At 39.6% G+C, this 17,129-nt stretch overlaps 1 protein-coding gene across 6 annotated transcripts in view; it reads right to left on the reverse strand.

The window, feature by feature from the left end:
- The window catches only part of SLC6A11 (solute carrier family 6 member 11), a 156,208-nt gene that overhangs the window by 54,372 nt on the left and 84,707 nt on the right, over positions 1-17,129 (reverse strand). For 5 of the 6 annotated variants that reach the window (XM_083796547.1, XM_083796551.1, XM_083796548.1 and 2 more), the window contains 4 exons: positions 12,799-12,901; positions 11,850-11,950; positions 10,336-10,506; positions 6,293-8,454 (listed from right to left, as the gene is read on the reverse strand). In XM_083796547.1, the coding sequence (XP_083652673.1) occupies positions 8,302-8,454; positions 10,336-10,506; positions 11,850-11,950; positions 12,799-12,901 (528 nt within the window). In that variant the 3' untranslated portion in view covers positions 6,293-8,301. Of the gene's footprint in view, positions 1-574; positions 8,455-10,335; positions 10,507-11,849; positions 11,951-12,798; positions 12,902-17,129 lie in introns of those variants that run through there. The other variant, XR_014571752.1, reaches the window with a different exon arrangement.

Below are 17,129 nucleotides of genomic sequence, written 5' to 3' on the forward strand. Positions count from 1 at the left end.
TTATATATCACCTGATGACACTATATATACACCCACATTTTATATGTACGTATATCATACATTCATCTCATAGGTTCATCGGGTTCAGACTGATTCTAACCAAAAGGTGTCCCCACAGCACCACAGAAATACCATTAGGAGGTATCCTTGTTGAGCACCTAACAGCTAAGAAGGCTGCTTATTATCCATATCTCAACTTCCTATCCCCTCACTGAGAAAATAAACAGAGATCTAAGTAATTAGGACTTCTTAATTAGCAGCAGCAACACAATACGTGGAGCAGGTTTACCATTTGAATTGTACACAGCTGGTATATGCTATATAGGATCCGGGGGGGGGGGGGGGGGGGGGGGGAAGGTTTGGTGGAAGTAGAAATAACTGAGATAAAATCCACATATTCTGTTAGTCAAAATCCTGCAACAGCTTTGCCAGTTCAGATGATTAGCACACAAAGGCCTCCAATATAATCCAGAAATACTAAAAGAAAACCTACAGCCTAAACCAAGAAGTTACAAAGCCAGAAAAGTAATTGAGATGAAACCTTGTCACCCAACCCGTGCTTCACAACCCCTACCTGTTGTGTCCTTGAGGAAGACAGAAAAAAAACCCAATCTGTACACTCATGAAATCAGCTCCACAAGGAAGAAAAGAAAAAAATATATATATATACATATATAAATATATATAATGACCAGCAGCTACCCTTCACTACATTTCAGTAATATTTCTATCTTCTTCTTCCCAAAAGGAAATATCTTCCTACCTCCTCTTATATCACCTTCCTCTCCATCCCCATCATGACTATCATGTGCTGTCAATTACCTTCAATTAATTCAAGCTGCTGGTAGCCTCCAACATCATCACTTTCTCCTCCTTCTACTTTAGAAGCAGAGACTATGAATTGATTGAATGAATTGAATGAATGATTGAACTATGAATCCTGAACTGGATTGAAGAAGAAGCACAAATGTGTAGAAGGGGAAGGAGAACAGTGATAGCTACACAAGCTTTAGGCACAAAAACTTGGAGAGGAGGAGAAGTCTCTGCTAAAAGAACCCACAAAGCTTTCCATTAAGTCTGAGGCAAAAGCTTGTCAAACAAGCAGAGACGTTTAAACATATAATGGGCTGGTTTTCTGGAAAGAATAAAAAAAAAAAAAAAAAAAAACAAATAAAAGATGAATTAAATAAAATCTGAAAACCACTGTGCTTTTCTCACCACAGGTAACTGGAAGGGTTTGTTTGGGTCCTAAGCCTTCTGCTTGTCTTGATACCCTGTTCTTCTCTTGATTTCCACTTCCTGACCTGATGGTACATTATGTGACTTGCAATTTTTGCCAGTGTTTCAACAGACAACAAAATCAATTTCGTTGGAAAATGGAAGAAAACCAAACCAAACCAAACCCTACAACTTGATAAAGCCCAAAATAATCCCTGGGTATACTGGCTATATTTCTGTTAAAGTTCATACATTTGTTCTTCTGAGGTAATTTAAGGGGCAAGCTGAGAGTGGGGCTTGCTTAGAAAGACCGACAGTGTTTTGGCAAGTCTAAAACAGAGCTCAACACAGTGTGGTGCTCTGCAGCAGCCTCTGATCCACTCATTATCCCGCTGAGCTTGTTCCTGCTGACAAGCCCCACTGTGTTGATTCAAAGACAGAAGGAATAAACCCATAAACAACCCTGATGTCTCCTGCCACATACAAAAAAAATGACATAATGCCTTTTCCAAATTCATGAGGCTTGTGAAAGCACAAGTGGTACAATGTCTTGGCTGTGTCCCTTTTAAATGGTTTGTGTTGTCTTAATCATCTCTACCCCTTGCTTGTGAGTGTGGATGTCAGGGCTTCCTGACAGCAGCGCTGATCCGAGCACCACGAAGTTCCATGTCACTGGCTTCAGCCAAACTTAGGATTGGCCCTGGAGGTGTCTGCCTGTGTAGCTGCAATTTCCTCTTTTGAGCATGGCATGGCTGAATTGCAGACAGTTTGGGGCCCTTTGGGAAGAAGAGTGGAATGAGTCATCTGTGTATAGTATGATAACTACATGGGCATTTTCATTTAAATAAAAAGAAATCAGCCAGAGCTCTCAGAGTTTCTTATAAGGTGTTGTACAATAAGGCTTAGGGAAGGCTGCTGTGCCTCTTAGTGCCGTAGTAAGTACTGGGAACAGACAGGAGCTGGCTGACTGGGGGTCCTGGTGGATGACAGGTTGGCCATGAGCCAGCAGTGTGCCCTCGTGGCCAAGAGGGCCAATGGGATCCTGGCGTGCATTAAAACATTAAAAGGAATGTGGCCAGCAGGTCAAGGGAGGTGATCCTCCCCCTCTACTCTGCCCTGCTCAGGCCTCACCTGGAGCACTGTGTCCAGTTCTGGGCTCCCCGGTACAAAAAAGACAGGGATCTCCTGGAAAGAGTCCAGCGGAGGGCCACAGAGATGGTACGGGGCCTGGAGCATCTTCCCTACGAGGAAAGGCTGAGAGACCTGGGTCTGTTCAGCCTGGAGAAAAGAAGACTGAGAGGGGATCTCATCAGTGTGTATAAATACCTGAGGTGTGGGAGACAGAGGGATTTGGCCAACCTCTTTTCAGTGGTTTGTGGGGACAGGACAAGGGGCAATGGCCAAAAAATGGAGCACAGGAAGTTCCGCACCAACATGCGAAAGAACTTCTTCACGGTGAGGGTGACGGAGCACTGGAACAGGCTGCCCAGGGAGGTTGTGGAGTCTCCTTCTCTGGAGATATTCAAGGCCCATCTGGGCACCTACCTGGGCAGCCTGCTCTAGGGAACCTGCTTTGGCAGGGGGGTTGGACCCGATGATCTTTCGAGATCCCTTCCAACCCCTTCAATTCTGTGATTCTGTGATTCTGTGACTGACTACATTCATTGCAAGCTGATAGAAATAGAAAACACAGCCCAATATATTGTCACCAATCATTTATAGCAAGGAACTCTTGGCTGTCTTTATGCTTCTTTTATTGCTTAACTGGAATGCCACAGTAGCAAGGGTCCTCTCATTTTAAAAACTGTGGGCCCCATCATGTTGCAGCATCCTCTCCATCAGCTGACAGGAACATCTTGTGAGATACAGGGCCTGCTTCTAGCATGCATTACGATAGCCCTAGGAACAATTAGTGGTAACACATTTCTCAGAACATTCACAAATTTTTGTTCTTTCCACTTTCAACAATGTGCAACACTTGGGCCTCTGCGTTGCCAGTACCAGCAACAGAGCTCAAGGCAATGCTTTTTTAGGGTGGCCAGACACAGGTGATGGTCAAGGCCAATGAGGGTCATGGAGGCACAAAATGAGCTTGAAAGCCCAAGAAGACCATTGTCCAATCACTGTGAGCATGGCCAGCCAACAAAAACGTAGACATGACTGGAATTCAGGATGATTTGAAGGAGTGCAGGATATGGCTGGTGTTGGTTGCAGTTCTCTGTGAGCAAAAGTTAAAAAAGGGACCCGAACCTTTTAAAATTAAAATATGTAAAAGGGGTGTGCAACTATTCCCTCAAATTCTCACCTTTGATCAGCACTCAAATCTTGGTTCTTTTGGCTGTAATGCATATTAATGAAGAGTTTATATTTTAAGGGTAGCTTTAGAAAGAAGTGCAGGAAACTGCCCTACACCAGCTCCTACCTGTTGGTGGTCGCACAGGCCTGGGGAGCAGTTCAGCATTAGGGTGCAGTCTGTGCACCATGAATTCAAGTCTTCTCTAGAACATTTTAAAGAGAATCCCTGATAATTTTCTCCCTTATTATGTCTTTCTGAGTGCAAACTGTCACTTCTCCTTCCAGCCAAACGTGTAAGTATGTAATCCACCAGGACATTTTTGATCTTTCAGAAGCTGTCATTTTTAGAAGTCTTCACTGGACTTGCTGCCTCACTGTGGATGACCACGTTTGCATGTGTCTGAATGGGGAAATCATTGACACCTAAGGCCAAATTTCCCAGTATGCTCAGATTTACTCAATATTTAGTGGCCAGTAAGGGCCAAGAACCTAACTTTCTTGTCATGCAAACTGACTGGATCCTTGGTCTGCCAGGGACTGCTGCTGCAGCTGCAAGGACATCACCCCTGGGAAAGGGCTATACACTGCTCCTGTGGTGTATTCACTGTTGTGTAGAGTAGTTGGTACAGTCAGAGAGGAGTTGTATCGTTTTGTCAAAATCCATAGAACTTTTTGCTTATTATAACCATGCTTCATTAGTCAGAACGATACACAGCCTTTAAGAAAAGAGCTTCATTTCCTGTGTGGCAGGCTACTGCATAATAGGGTGCCTCAGGGAAGAATATGAGCATTTTTCATCAGTATGTCATGTACTAAATCAAGCATGTTTCCCTGCACATGGGCCAGAGACATAACAAAGAATATAAAATCATAAAATCGTAGTACAAAAGATGATCAAATGGACAGAGCATTGGCCTGTGACTGAGGTCAACATTACAAGGTTAAATTAATCCAGCATAGCATGTACAGCAGCCAGAAGATGTAATTTATCTTGCTGCAGTACCTCACTTCAGCACTGGTGTTAGTATGACCAGGTAATAAACTGAAGTGATGAAGAACTAACTGAAGTGATGGAGAACTAAGTGCATGTGTTTGCTGGGTGAGATGTCAGCGAGATTGGCTCCTGAGCTGTCTCTTTCCATGGCTCTCCTGACACTGCTGGTGACACAAACAGGGCACAGCAAAACACAGGCAAAAGTGGGCAGGGCAAAGTAGTGGCCAGTCTGCACTTTCCATGGCAGCATGAATTTAAGATAAAAGACAGTGACATGAAGTTGTGAGATTGGGATACTTCATTTTAGTTTGTTTCAGACACAGATTGAGTGGATGACATCAAGTTACTTAATTTCCTCAGTTCTAGATTCCCAATTTAAAATCAAGGGACATATATATGCTCGAACAGGGTAGTTGTGCTTATTTAATTTGTTAGGTGAGGGTCATATAAAACACATTGATATAAACTAAAATACACCAAATTAAGTTTTGCCCATTTTCTTTAATTTTTAAAAACAATTAAGCAGATGAAATCTTGTGCCCTTGAAAACCAGAGTCTTTCTTTGTGCAAAACGTTACATAAACCTTAGAAGTTGTTGTTTTTTATTGTATTATTTTAAATAATACTGCAGATACTTCAGAAAAGGGCAATACTGTTTCTACCACATAAAAAAATGATCATGATATAGTTGTTTTCTGCATTTTCCTCCTCCATATTGTTTAAAAAAAAAAAAAAAAGAAAAAAAAGAAAAGAAAAGAAAGAAAGAAAAAAAATCACAAATACTATTAGGAATTTCACCCTCCCACAGCCCTCCCCATGAAAAAGAAATATATATTAAAAAATCAGTAAAGTGTTAAACAAGTCAGATATTAAATGCACACATTTACAAGCACAGCACATTAGCAATACTGTATAATGCTTTAGACCATGCCAAACCATATGTATGTGTATAAAGCTACAGGTAAAATGGTTCATAGCAGCAGAATAGGAAGCGTATTTCATACAAGTACATAGTTCCTGTGGAGATACTCGGATGTAGACAACAGTTCAAAGTACTTTGACAAGCTATAATACACAAGTCAGGTTTTTTTCCTGCTACAGCAACAAATATTATGATTTAAAAGGCAATCCTGACTTGTCTGGGATTTTCATTTTTTGTCTAATGGGTGGCCAGTTGGGGGGTGTGGGTTCCACCTATTGGCACATTTTGCTGTAAACATTCATGAGGTGTCCTGATTCCAAAAGTTAACTTCACTGAAATCAAGACTAAAACATAACCTAATAAGGCATCTACATATGCACATCCTTCACTGATAAAAAAATAGGTTGATATTTCCTTGCAGAGTGAACATAATCCATTGCAAGATTCATCTGTAGTTTTGGGGCCTCAGGTTCTGGTGGGTGGGGAGAAAGACCAAAAAGGGACATAGGGTTGGAAATATTTATCACTTACTAGGGCTTCCAAAGCTTTTTATTTCTAGGTTTTGGAATGGGCATGTTTTCAATGTCAATATGTACCCTGCAGTTGCTTCATTGTATTTTCTGTAGTTACATAACAGCCTGGAGTTTCAGTTCTGGGAGCATTTCTCTTCCCAATATGGCAATGGGGCTGTGATTTTCATTAGTCAACTCCAGTTCTGGATGTCCACCTGAAGACTCCCTCTGAGGGGGCCCAACATTCACAAGATGGTGGCTTTGCACCTTTATAAAGGCAGGCTCCTTCAAAATGTCCTCTCCTAAGCACCTAGCATTGGAGACATGTAAAGTCAAGCAGGACTTGGAATATTTGAAATGGAATTGTGACAGAAGTTTTTAGACACCAAAATACAAATAAAGTGAAGTAAAATTAATTAATTAATGATGTGGTTTGAGACAAAGTGATTCTATGAAAGATGCTTTTTTATGAGGTATGATAACATAAGATCACAATGAAATGCTGACCACATGTACAGCTCGATGTAATATTAAGAGGTACTTAGTGACTTCTAGTGAACTGTTTTCCCCCTTGGAAGGCCAGCAGCCACTTCTTTTTCTAATAATTCCATTTGCCTGTATTTGGTGATTTGGTGATTTTGAATTACAGAGAGGACAGCAGATTTTATGACATCTCTTCTGAGCTCTCTTAGGCTGTTTGGCTCTCCCCATCAAATACTGCGCACTATAGTACAGTATTCCTCCACAGGTTTATCATACAACCATTAAACGAAAAACAGGACAGGAAAAGAATTAATCTTCCAGAACAAACAATAGTTTGGGATATTGGCAGAAGAAAAAAGACCAAGAGGCAGTCTAGAGATTTTGATATTTGGAACTAGCATTTGCATACCTCATGGTAACAATTTCCATCAGCTGGATGCACATCACAAAATCTCTTCTCATTCAGAGGGAATCAGTTCATACCCAATAGAATAGAAAGGCCTGATATCAAAAACCTATCCTCATCCTTTTGTGAAACAGAGAAGTCACAACATCCTTGCCTTAATTCCTTCATCTGCACAATACATAAATTACCTCTTGGAACTCTGCTAGAGATTAAGGACCAATTAACCTAGTGTTCCACCAAAAAATTCCTATTCGGACTTCAGCGCAAACCTCAATACCATTCAGGGTAGAATCAGTGCCAAACCTAAGAGTATTTAGAAAGCACTTTGAAGATGAGAAAAGCCATATAATGCTACACAATAACATTACAGGATCCTTAATTTCTTTTAAGAGGAATGAATAGATGTATAGACAGACAGATTGGCAAACAGTTAAAGAGACAGAGACCAAATGTATGCAGAGCTCTAAACTTGTTCTTTTTTTCCTCACAATATCTCCACGTACATAGAGTGACCTTGATCTCCTCCTGTTGTACAAGCATAGACAAACACATTTCAATCCAGGGGATGGGAAGCGTCTACCAAATTGAAGCACTGGCTACCCAGACACTAATGAAAATGAAAAAAAGCTGTAGAGGTCTCCTGAAGCAGTACATGTCATCTTAGAGACCACTAACTTACAAGAAAAGCAAAATTTATAACTCTTAAAAATATATATTCTTAATTCAATCTCCAGAAAAACAGTGAGTCAGAAGTGGGGCCATTCCACCACTTTTTCAGGCCCATTGCAAGCAGACGGAGGGTGAAGGAAGGGCAATAAGAGTGGTGCTTCCTGTTGGCTTCACAAAACATGCCCTGAAAGAAGAGCTCTGTTAGGTGCAAAACGCAGTCATGCATCTGATCTGGCCCAGAGGAAATGGCAAATCACACACAGACTGGTGCAAAAGCCACTGTCCCCAGCTGGAAAGGCTCCCGCTGATTTTGGTGGACTTTGGATACGGCCCCCATTTAGACACTAATAATGCCACAGCAGTTACACATCCTCTGCCCACCCTCTCACAGTTTCTCCCAATATAAACAAAAGGACATTCTGGTCCCCTTTATATACATACATTAAAAGCTGAAATGGTCTGAAATGCTTAGAGATTAGAAGGCATATATCTATACAACATCACATCTGCTGGAAATCTAGGTAGAAAAGCTTTACACACATTTTACAGGTCCTTCTAACTTCTAAAAAAACATTTACTGAAATTACCATATTAAAAGAAGTCATCACTAACATACCATATAATACTATTTCTTTTTCTTTTACATAATCATTACTTATATAGTAATTTTTTAAAAATCACTTTTAAACAAGTATACAATTTTCACTTTAAAATTAACTGGTTAATAAAATTTTGTGCAAAACAAGCCAGCCTCTATAATTAAGTGAATTTATTTATTTTTTATACAAAAAAAATAGTTCTTTCAGAAATGTGTCTCCTTTTCTGTAATGGCTGAAATGGTGCCATCTCCTTTCAGTTTGGCGTCGCAGTCATTTATTGCAGCAATGTAGGATCTTCCTCCAAGTTTCCCTCTCATTTTCAGATCTGAGCTAGGTGTAATCAACTTCCTGAATTTCTGGAAAATTCAAGAAAATGGAAATCATTATCTTTTTCTTGCTTGCAGACATACATCTCCTAAACAGATTGACTATAAAACTCTTTTCTCCTGCATGTCGGTTTCTTCTCATTTCACTGTTAGATCCATCCATAAAACTGTATGCCATACAGTTCATTTCATATCACACCAGACTAAAGAATAGAGAATGAAGGTGAAAACAAAGTCAAAGTGAATTTTCATGCTGATTTAGAGTAACAGTTCTTCCTATGAATAAAGTCAGCAAAATGCTCCAGGTAAGACCTGCTATATGAGTACATTTTGTTTCTCACAGTAGTCAAAGTGTATACACTGAAAAAAAAAATATGATAATGCCAAGGCAGTATTGTGTTAAGCTACAATAAAGAAAAAAAAATATACATGTGTTCAGCTGAGAACTTCCTTTTTTCTAGAAATAACATCAGTAGCAATGTTGCTGCTTACAGCTTGGGGAGCAGAGATGTTGCAGGAAGCTTGCTTCCTGAGAAGCTCCCATCTGTAATTAAAACAACAACAACACAACAACAGCTGCAACAAATACCTCGTAACATTCACGTATGGAAAAGAGCATGAAACGTCTGCAGTTCTGAAATGTCTTCAGATGACAAGGCAATGCAAAACAAAATTCTATAAACAAAGCCTATCTACTTGCAGAGATGGAGTGAGGCTGATATGTTAAGGAAGCATTTAATGTTAAGATTTGTACAAGCTTCCTTTAAGAACACGCTAAAAAAACTTTACTATGTGCAATGCATTTAATGTTTATATACTCACAGTAAAGATTTCCTAGGCCATATTTAATCAGCTCAGTGGAGTCATTTCAATATGGACTGCGACCAGCCAGCACAATAAATTACATCTTTTAGCTTCTCCACTCAAGAAAACAATAACTATTACATGGAGATATAGTCAGATGTATTCAGATGTCATGCCCTTTGGTTCTGAATGGAGAATAATCTTGCAAGTGTGGGTATATGTTGTGAGAAAAATCATTCAAAGGTGCCAGATAAACCCCAGACACGTAAAAAGAAATTCTTACCATCTTGTTCTTCATTTTGGGAATATCCTATAGAATATCGAAAAGACTTAGGGAGCATGTAAGAGACTTCCATACTGAGATAGAAGGAGGTAGTGGTGGGGTAGCTGCTTTCATTGCCTGGTATTCCAAGGAATTATATGTAAGAGAACCAGACTTTTCTGGAATAAGAGAAATCCCAAACAGCCAAAAAAAAAGATTTATATTCTTGTTTCTTTGATTATAGCCATCTTTGCTTTCTTTTGAGAAAGTATCTTATATTTAATAATCTTAATCTCAGCCTAGACCTGAGATAACCTGATACCAAATTTTAATAAATTGTACAGAATATTTCTTTTTGCCTCTATTTCTCATGTAGAGAACTGTAATCAGGAAAACTGTCCAGAAAACATATGTGAGTGTTTGCTACCCAGCTCCTGGTGAAAAATCTTGTTGGCACAAACATCAGTTACCAAAACCATGGAAAGAAGACTGACTCAACTGAAAGGCTGGTACAAACCTCCTTGAGGGATTTAGCTAATGTCAAAGACTTTTTAAACTACAAATGGAGCAGGAAAAGGAACAAAGCACCTTAGAGTACTGGTTAGCTACCACAGGCTCAAGCCAATGAAGGTAGAAAAAAAATTAGAAAATTCAGAAGAAAATAGAGAGAATACAGATGCCTCTGTCCACAAGTGATGACACCAAGCTACCACTGGAACAATTATGTGGATCCTACCTTAGATAAAGGCATTGATTTTGTGATTAAACTGTGCTTAGTCTCATGCAAATGAGACTTCCCTTTCAACTTCTTTTTTCAGTATTGCTAATCTGAAAATCTCTCTCACCTCTATGAAAGTGCCTTCTGCCTTCCACAGCTTAATGCAGACCCACAAAGGGATGCAGATCATGGAAGAGAGAGCCATCATCCACCCTATGCCATAGCCCCAGTCAGGGTATGTATATACATTGTTATATTTCAAAGGCTTGTATTTCACCAGGAAGAAAATGAAGATTCCCTGAAATAAGCAGAGAAACATATTAGTAGTACTTTAAACAACACTGCCAATTTAACAAGAAAATGACTGTTTTGGCAAGGCCAGTCTACCTAAAGCTGGGAAGCAGACGTAAGCTTTACAGTCAGAGAAAAAATACACAGTAATGTATTCTTTTATGTACAGCTGAGCTAACGTGTCTCAGCTCCTTCTGCTGAAATGAACAACCTTTCATGTTTAAATCCTATTTACCTCTCAACGACAATAAAACCTGCACTTTGATGGCAAACAGTACATGGTCAGGAAAGATTAAGTTTTGCTACCAGGAACCAGCTGTGATTAGCTGCGTTCTCTCCAACCTGTCATGATGAAAAAGGAAAGCCAAAATCGTCAAAGTTGCTTTAATCCACTGTCTGTATTTGCAGTTCTGCACACCAAATCTTTCATCCTCTCAAAAGCTCTAATATATCTGTTTAAATTCAACAGGTACATAATTAAGAAGTCTGGACCATTTAAGTTTATGTAATACGGAAAAGTTACCATGTACTTTTCTCCAAAGTCTTGACAAGAATGCACAGGAGCAAATGATATTAACTTATTATCAGAGTTGGAGAAAATTAGCCAGGAATTTCCCCAGCTTTGCAAACAGAGTTAAGTGATGGAGCTCAAGTGAACCTGGGTCTCCAGCTGTCACAATGCACCTTGCTATCACTGGGACAACTGAAAGGTTTTAGTAGCTAATACTCAAGCATTTGTGGATCAAATTTATGGGCAATTTGGTTATGCTCCTTTTGCAATTTTGTCTCTGCTATGCAGCCACAGCAGAGTGCCGCAATGGGCACCAGTACTCCTAGCTTCTTCCTTCACCTTCTTCATGCATATGAGATATTCCTTTGCCTCTTCTACTACCTAAGCTTGAAGGAAAAATATCATGTCTTTGAAAAATGTCTAGTCATCCACAGAGGGAAGGAAATGGGAGACTGGAGTGGCAGGGAAAATGCGTAAGTTTGGAGGATCTTGAGTCATGCCTGGTAGACACAAGGTATATTACCAAAGCAGTAAAGAAAAACCTCTCTTGTGTTGGCAAGTGTTCACTTAGGCCTCTGAGTTTTTTTTTGTTTGTTTTGGTTTTGTGTTTTTTTTTCCCTATTATTATATATGCAAATATTTATCACAATTCACAGAACACATACATTTAATGTTTTTATACAGAGCCTACAGAGTATTTTTGAATTAAAACATATGTTGTAAATCAATAGGCATTTTACTCTACTGTTGTGAACAATTAGCAGCAACAAATTTCTAAAATTATGCACAGAAAACCTTCATCATATCTAAAACAAGTTATTGAGATATTCTGTACTTACTGCACAAATACCTGGAGTTAAGACCATCCAGCACCATTTGATCAATGTTAGTGGTTTGTACCCAATCATATCCTCAATGTTGTCATAAAAGCGATTGCTGCCTGCCCCAAAAAGCAAATCGAAAGAAGATATAGAATGTACATGCAAGAGATTATATAGGTCAGCATTTAAAACAGAACAGACAAAAATGTGGGTTCTGGCAGAGCTTCAGAGATCAAAGCAGCCATCTCTTTCTCTCACACATACATCTCTCTGTCTTTTGCTCCATACTTCTGGCAGAGGTTGCTGCCTATATGAGTCTGAGTAGGAGTGGGCAAGGTGCCAGTCAGAAACGGCTTCTGGTCAGTAACAGTTTGAGCAGGCCCAGTTGAAGATTATATATGCTACAAGCTCACATGTGAATCCTTAAATAGCCAGGGTCATGTGTGATCTGAAGTTCATACATTACTTTACATAGTAAAATTGTCAGTCCTTTGTATGCAAATAAAGGTTTGATGATGCACCTTGAACATACCCAGAACTTTGGAGGCTTTCCCCTGACTTTGCTGACAGAAGCAGCAGATCTAGGAACGTTACTATGCCCCTTTTGTGTTAATGAGAAATGAACTCCAAATCCCCTGGATTTATCTGTGTATGTCAGAAGTAGAAGGGAACATATCCTGCAGAGACACTTTGTGAGAGAAGAAAGACTTATTGCCACCCCTAATTTCTAAGGCAGCTGAGGATTTCTGTGGTGGAGGAATGTGAAGGTCAGTCCTGGCAAGGAGCAAGAAAAATGTCCATTGCACTCTTCTTATTAGAGTGGAAGAAAAACATATTCCTGGCTTTTAGCAGAACGCAGGAGTGTGGGGGGCCCTACTCCACAAGAGTACAAGGCCTTCACGTTGCTTTTGTGCAAACAGAAAGCTTTCATAAAAACTCAAAACAGCAGCAATTTTTAGCAACTCACCATAAACCCAGCCTATGCAGACACATTCAAATATGGCAACAAAAAGAAGGCACATGCCACTAGCTGCATAAGAGTCAAATAACTGAAAGACATACATCCCACCCTGAAAGACAGAAACAGAAAAAGGACAAAAAAATAAAATTGAAATGTCATGTTGGCAATGGTACAAATATTTCACAGCAAATGTGTCTTTAATTATACAGTCAATCTGTTGTTTCTCTGGCAATCTTCTTACTACAGTTGGCTCCTTCTTGAACACAGAATATTCATTTTTCAGTGGATGAATGTGAAGGATCTTTCCTTCCATAGCACTTAAGATGATTCCCTAGGCCAGTTAAATATTTGCTTTAAGGTAGTAATTACTGGAGCACAGAGACATACATTTCACTTGTTCCAAAACACTCTCTCACCTCCTTACATTTTTTTTTCAACTTCATTTGTTATCATATTAAACTGTAGATAACAGCAGGTGATTTTGATCTCCAGAAGAGTGCACATAAAGATGCAGGGCTTTTGTTTATTTGTTTTAATACCTGTGCTACTACTGTGTAAATGCATTAGTAGGTGCAAAATGCATTAGTAAGTGCAAATGTAGGGAAAGAAGGCAAAATCTGTATCTGCTAGAATCAATCTCCATTGGCATAGGGACTATAAAATGAGTAAGCTCACATATAAAGTTTGAATATAACTCACAGACTTTCATCTGCATTACTTAAGTGAGTCAATATTATTTGACAAAACATGAAATAATAACCATCCTGACTCCAGGCAAGCTTTTTTTTTAATGTTTTCCTCACAAGCTAAATATTGTTCACCAAACGACTTTAAGTAGCAACACGTGCAGTTCCAAAAAGGAGATCAACCAAAACCAATCAGCATCCAAAGTAAGCATGGAATCCATACACAACGCATAATATGCTATCAATGGTCCTGTAGTTTTCTGCCTTCAGTGGTGCCACAGTACAAACCAATAAGAAAAAAGGTATATATGCTTATCCAAGACATCCTCCACTTCCTTATTGTTTGACTATGACTCAATTATTTCAGTTGTCACATCTATCAAAGACAGAATTCTTTTCTTCCTCCTTTTTTTTTTCAAGATTAATCTCTTATCACATATGCTTTTGATATTGAAATAATAATGAGGAGTTTCACAGATCATTTCAATAGAAAGGAAACCTAAGACTTCCCTATTTGCAGAAAGCTATATGAAGGAAACAGAGATTTGAGATCATTTCTTCAGTTGAAATGTAATGCTATTTGAGTAGTACACAATCCATTACATCTCAGACAATTTTCTGAAAACGGAAGAGAACTCTAAAAAAATAGAGAAAACTAAATCAAAAAACAATATCTAGGATTTCCCTGTTTTTTTTTTTGTTTGTTTTTTCTCAGCATTAGCTAAGTGAAGGTACATTAATGTGGACTCTCTAAATTTGAAATCCTATCTAAATCTTCTTGCACATACGAATGTTCTAAAGTAATTGTATATAAAGTTGCATTGATGTCCAAGCAAGCATCTGGCAAAACCTCTGCTGCATAGATAGGAAATGACCATATGTCTGAATGAAAAAAGTTTTTCTTTAAGGAAAAACATCTTTTATGAATAATCCAAAGCCTGAAAAAAAAATCCAGGATTGTTTATTTAGAAACAAAAGAGAGGACAAGGGATACATATTTACTCTTGGAAATCTCCCTCACACATAATGCTTTGATGCCTTGTTGAAGTAGCTCAGAATGGCATGTTCTCCACTAGTGTGTCATTTCAGAATGAGATCATAGATATCTAGATTGCCTCACTGATGATGTACATAAGTCACTTCTCTCAATAATAATTTATGTCTCTCTAGCACTACAGAGAAAAAAAGTATTTTTTTGTCCTTTAAGGTACCCCTTGAATTTGGTCACCGTTCAAACAAAAAGTTGTAGTAAAAGCATTGTGGAATATCAGTCTTCTGTGGTGGTTTTACTTGGGTGGGCAGCCAAGCTCCACCACAACCTCTCTCTCACTCCCACTCCTCAAAAGGGAAAGGGGAGAAAATACAACACAAAGGGCTCAAGGTTTGAGATAAGGATGATTTAATTAAAGGGAAAAGGAAGAGGGGGAAAAAAAAAAAAGCAAAGGCCATGTGGAAGCACAGAGAGAGAAAAGCAGTTACTCTCTACTTCCCATCAACAAGTCATGTTCGGCCACGTCCTGGGAAGCAGGGCCTCAACATGCGTAGCGGTTGTTTGGGAGGACAGACGCTTCCACAACGAGAGCCCCCCCTCTCTTTCCCCTTTCCCACCTTTTATTGCTTTTATTTCGTTCCATATGGCATGGAATAGCCCTTTGGTCAGTTTAGGTCAGCTGCCCTGGTGACATCCCCTCCCCAACACTTGCCCACCCCCAGCCTGCTGGCTCTGGGGGGCTGGAGGGAGTCCTGATGTGGTGCCAGCACTGCTCAGCAGCAGACACAACACTGGAGTGATACCTGTGCTGTTCTAGCTACACGTGCAGAGCACAGCACTGTATGGGCTGCTGCAGGGAAAGGTGACTCCATCCCAGTCAGACCCAGCACACCTTCCTAGGCCAGAATGAAAATAATGAAGTCAAAATTTTTTTTATTAAATGTGATTTTTTTTTTCCTTGCTCCTAATGGAGATGCTTTTTTGATTATTAGCTGCATTGCTTTTAGTTTGTAGTGCTGCCTCTGCCAGCTGGCTACTTTCCAAAATCTAGCAAGTTGTAATCTTTGCTGCAAAAAGCTCACTGTGAGGTTCAGCAAATATCTGAGCAGACTGGAAGCTTAGAGATTAACCAAGCCAATACACTGTAAGAAAAACAGTTCTGCAAAATTCCTGGAAGAATAGTCCTGCCATTTTGGATACCTTGCTTTCTCTTCACGCTCATATTCCTGAACCTGTACATCTTAACAACGTATCTCTCACTGCTCTGCTTAACACGTGGACTGTGGGAGGAATTATTCCAAAATTTTCTTATTTTACATAGCAAAGACGATTTATCTTAGTGAGAGTAAGAATGATTACAAGCAAATTGGTCTCCGTTCTGCTCCAATGCCCAGATTACAGGGACACACATCTGGAAGAAATTCTTAATCAACTTTTGTCAAGTCCTTTGTTCTCACCGGGAACTGTCACGTAATACCTTTCACAAACTGACTGGCAATCTGAATTCCAGTACAAAGCCAGTTATAACTGTTGTTCTTGGAAAAACTCCCAGAACCTCACTGTTCTGACGGATAGAAATCCTTTCCTGATTTTCAGCCTGTAATTATTCATGGCCAGCTCATACACCCTGGGTTGGGGATGAGAGAGAAGGAGCCATTCTATTTGCAGAAATAATTCATGTTTATACTTGCTGCTACCTTTATGACGTGCTTACAGAAAGCATATGTGCACCCTTCATTTTCAGCATTTCTCTAGTCACTGGTACAATCAGCTCTGCACTCCTAGGATTATCCTCCCTGCTCTTGTTTTGCATGTTGTTCCAGTCTGAACCAGAATCATACAGAATATTTCAATGGGACTATTACCCTGTTCACTCATGAGTGTATTCCCATCTCTCATCTGCAAATACCTCTCTGGAAACATCTAAGAAACATAGTTTGTACCAAGGACAACAGACTAACATGTCTACAATTGTCTAATGTCTTTTTCAGATGAAATTTGTTCTTTTTTTGGTACCAAAGCAAGGTCTAAGGACTGTCTATAGAGCAAATGTAAGTGACCCCAGATGAGTTGATGAAACCCTGGAAAGCTGCTTCACTGGGAAACCCTGCTGAGATTGCTGTACAACAGAGACACATTGTGGCCCTTCACAGTTAAGACAGCAAGGCTTCCTCAGACACACATTCCTCTGGCATTTAATTCCACAGCTCATCAGGCATGCAGCTCTTTTCTTTGCCTCTCTCCCTGGTGCAGGGAGGTTCTAATGGCACAGCAAGCAGAGGAGAGTGTGGACTCTGCCTGTCTGATGCTTGTTTTGAGAGGATGAAGTGAATGAGAGGAAGACTGTTTATACAAGTCACTCTGTAAAGCAAGCACTGAGCAGCAGGACTGAACTCCTACCAAGTAGTAAAGGATCCCACAGTCCGTCCCCTACCTGGGCTCCAAACAGAGTAATTGCAAACACGTATCATGTATTAATGGGATGGACTAACACCTTCAGACATTTTGGCTTACAATTCCCCAAAGCAAACATCCTTGTTTGTTTGAAAAAAAAAATAATTTCCTGTTGCCATCATACCAAAGCAATTTATGCTCAGAAATGGACTGTACTGATTTACCTGGAGATATTAAAATCAAAGATATTTTAGCTTTCTTTTTTC

This window comes from Anser anser (assembly GCF_964211835.1).
Source record: "Anser anser genome assembly, chromosome: 12".
In the NCBI taxonomy this organism is placed as follows: Eukaryota; Metazoa; Chordata; class Aves; order Anseriformes; family Anatidae; genus Anser; species Anser anser.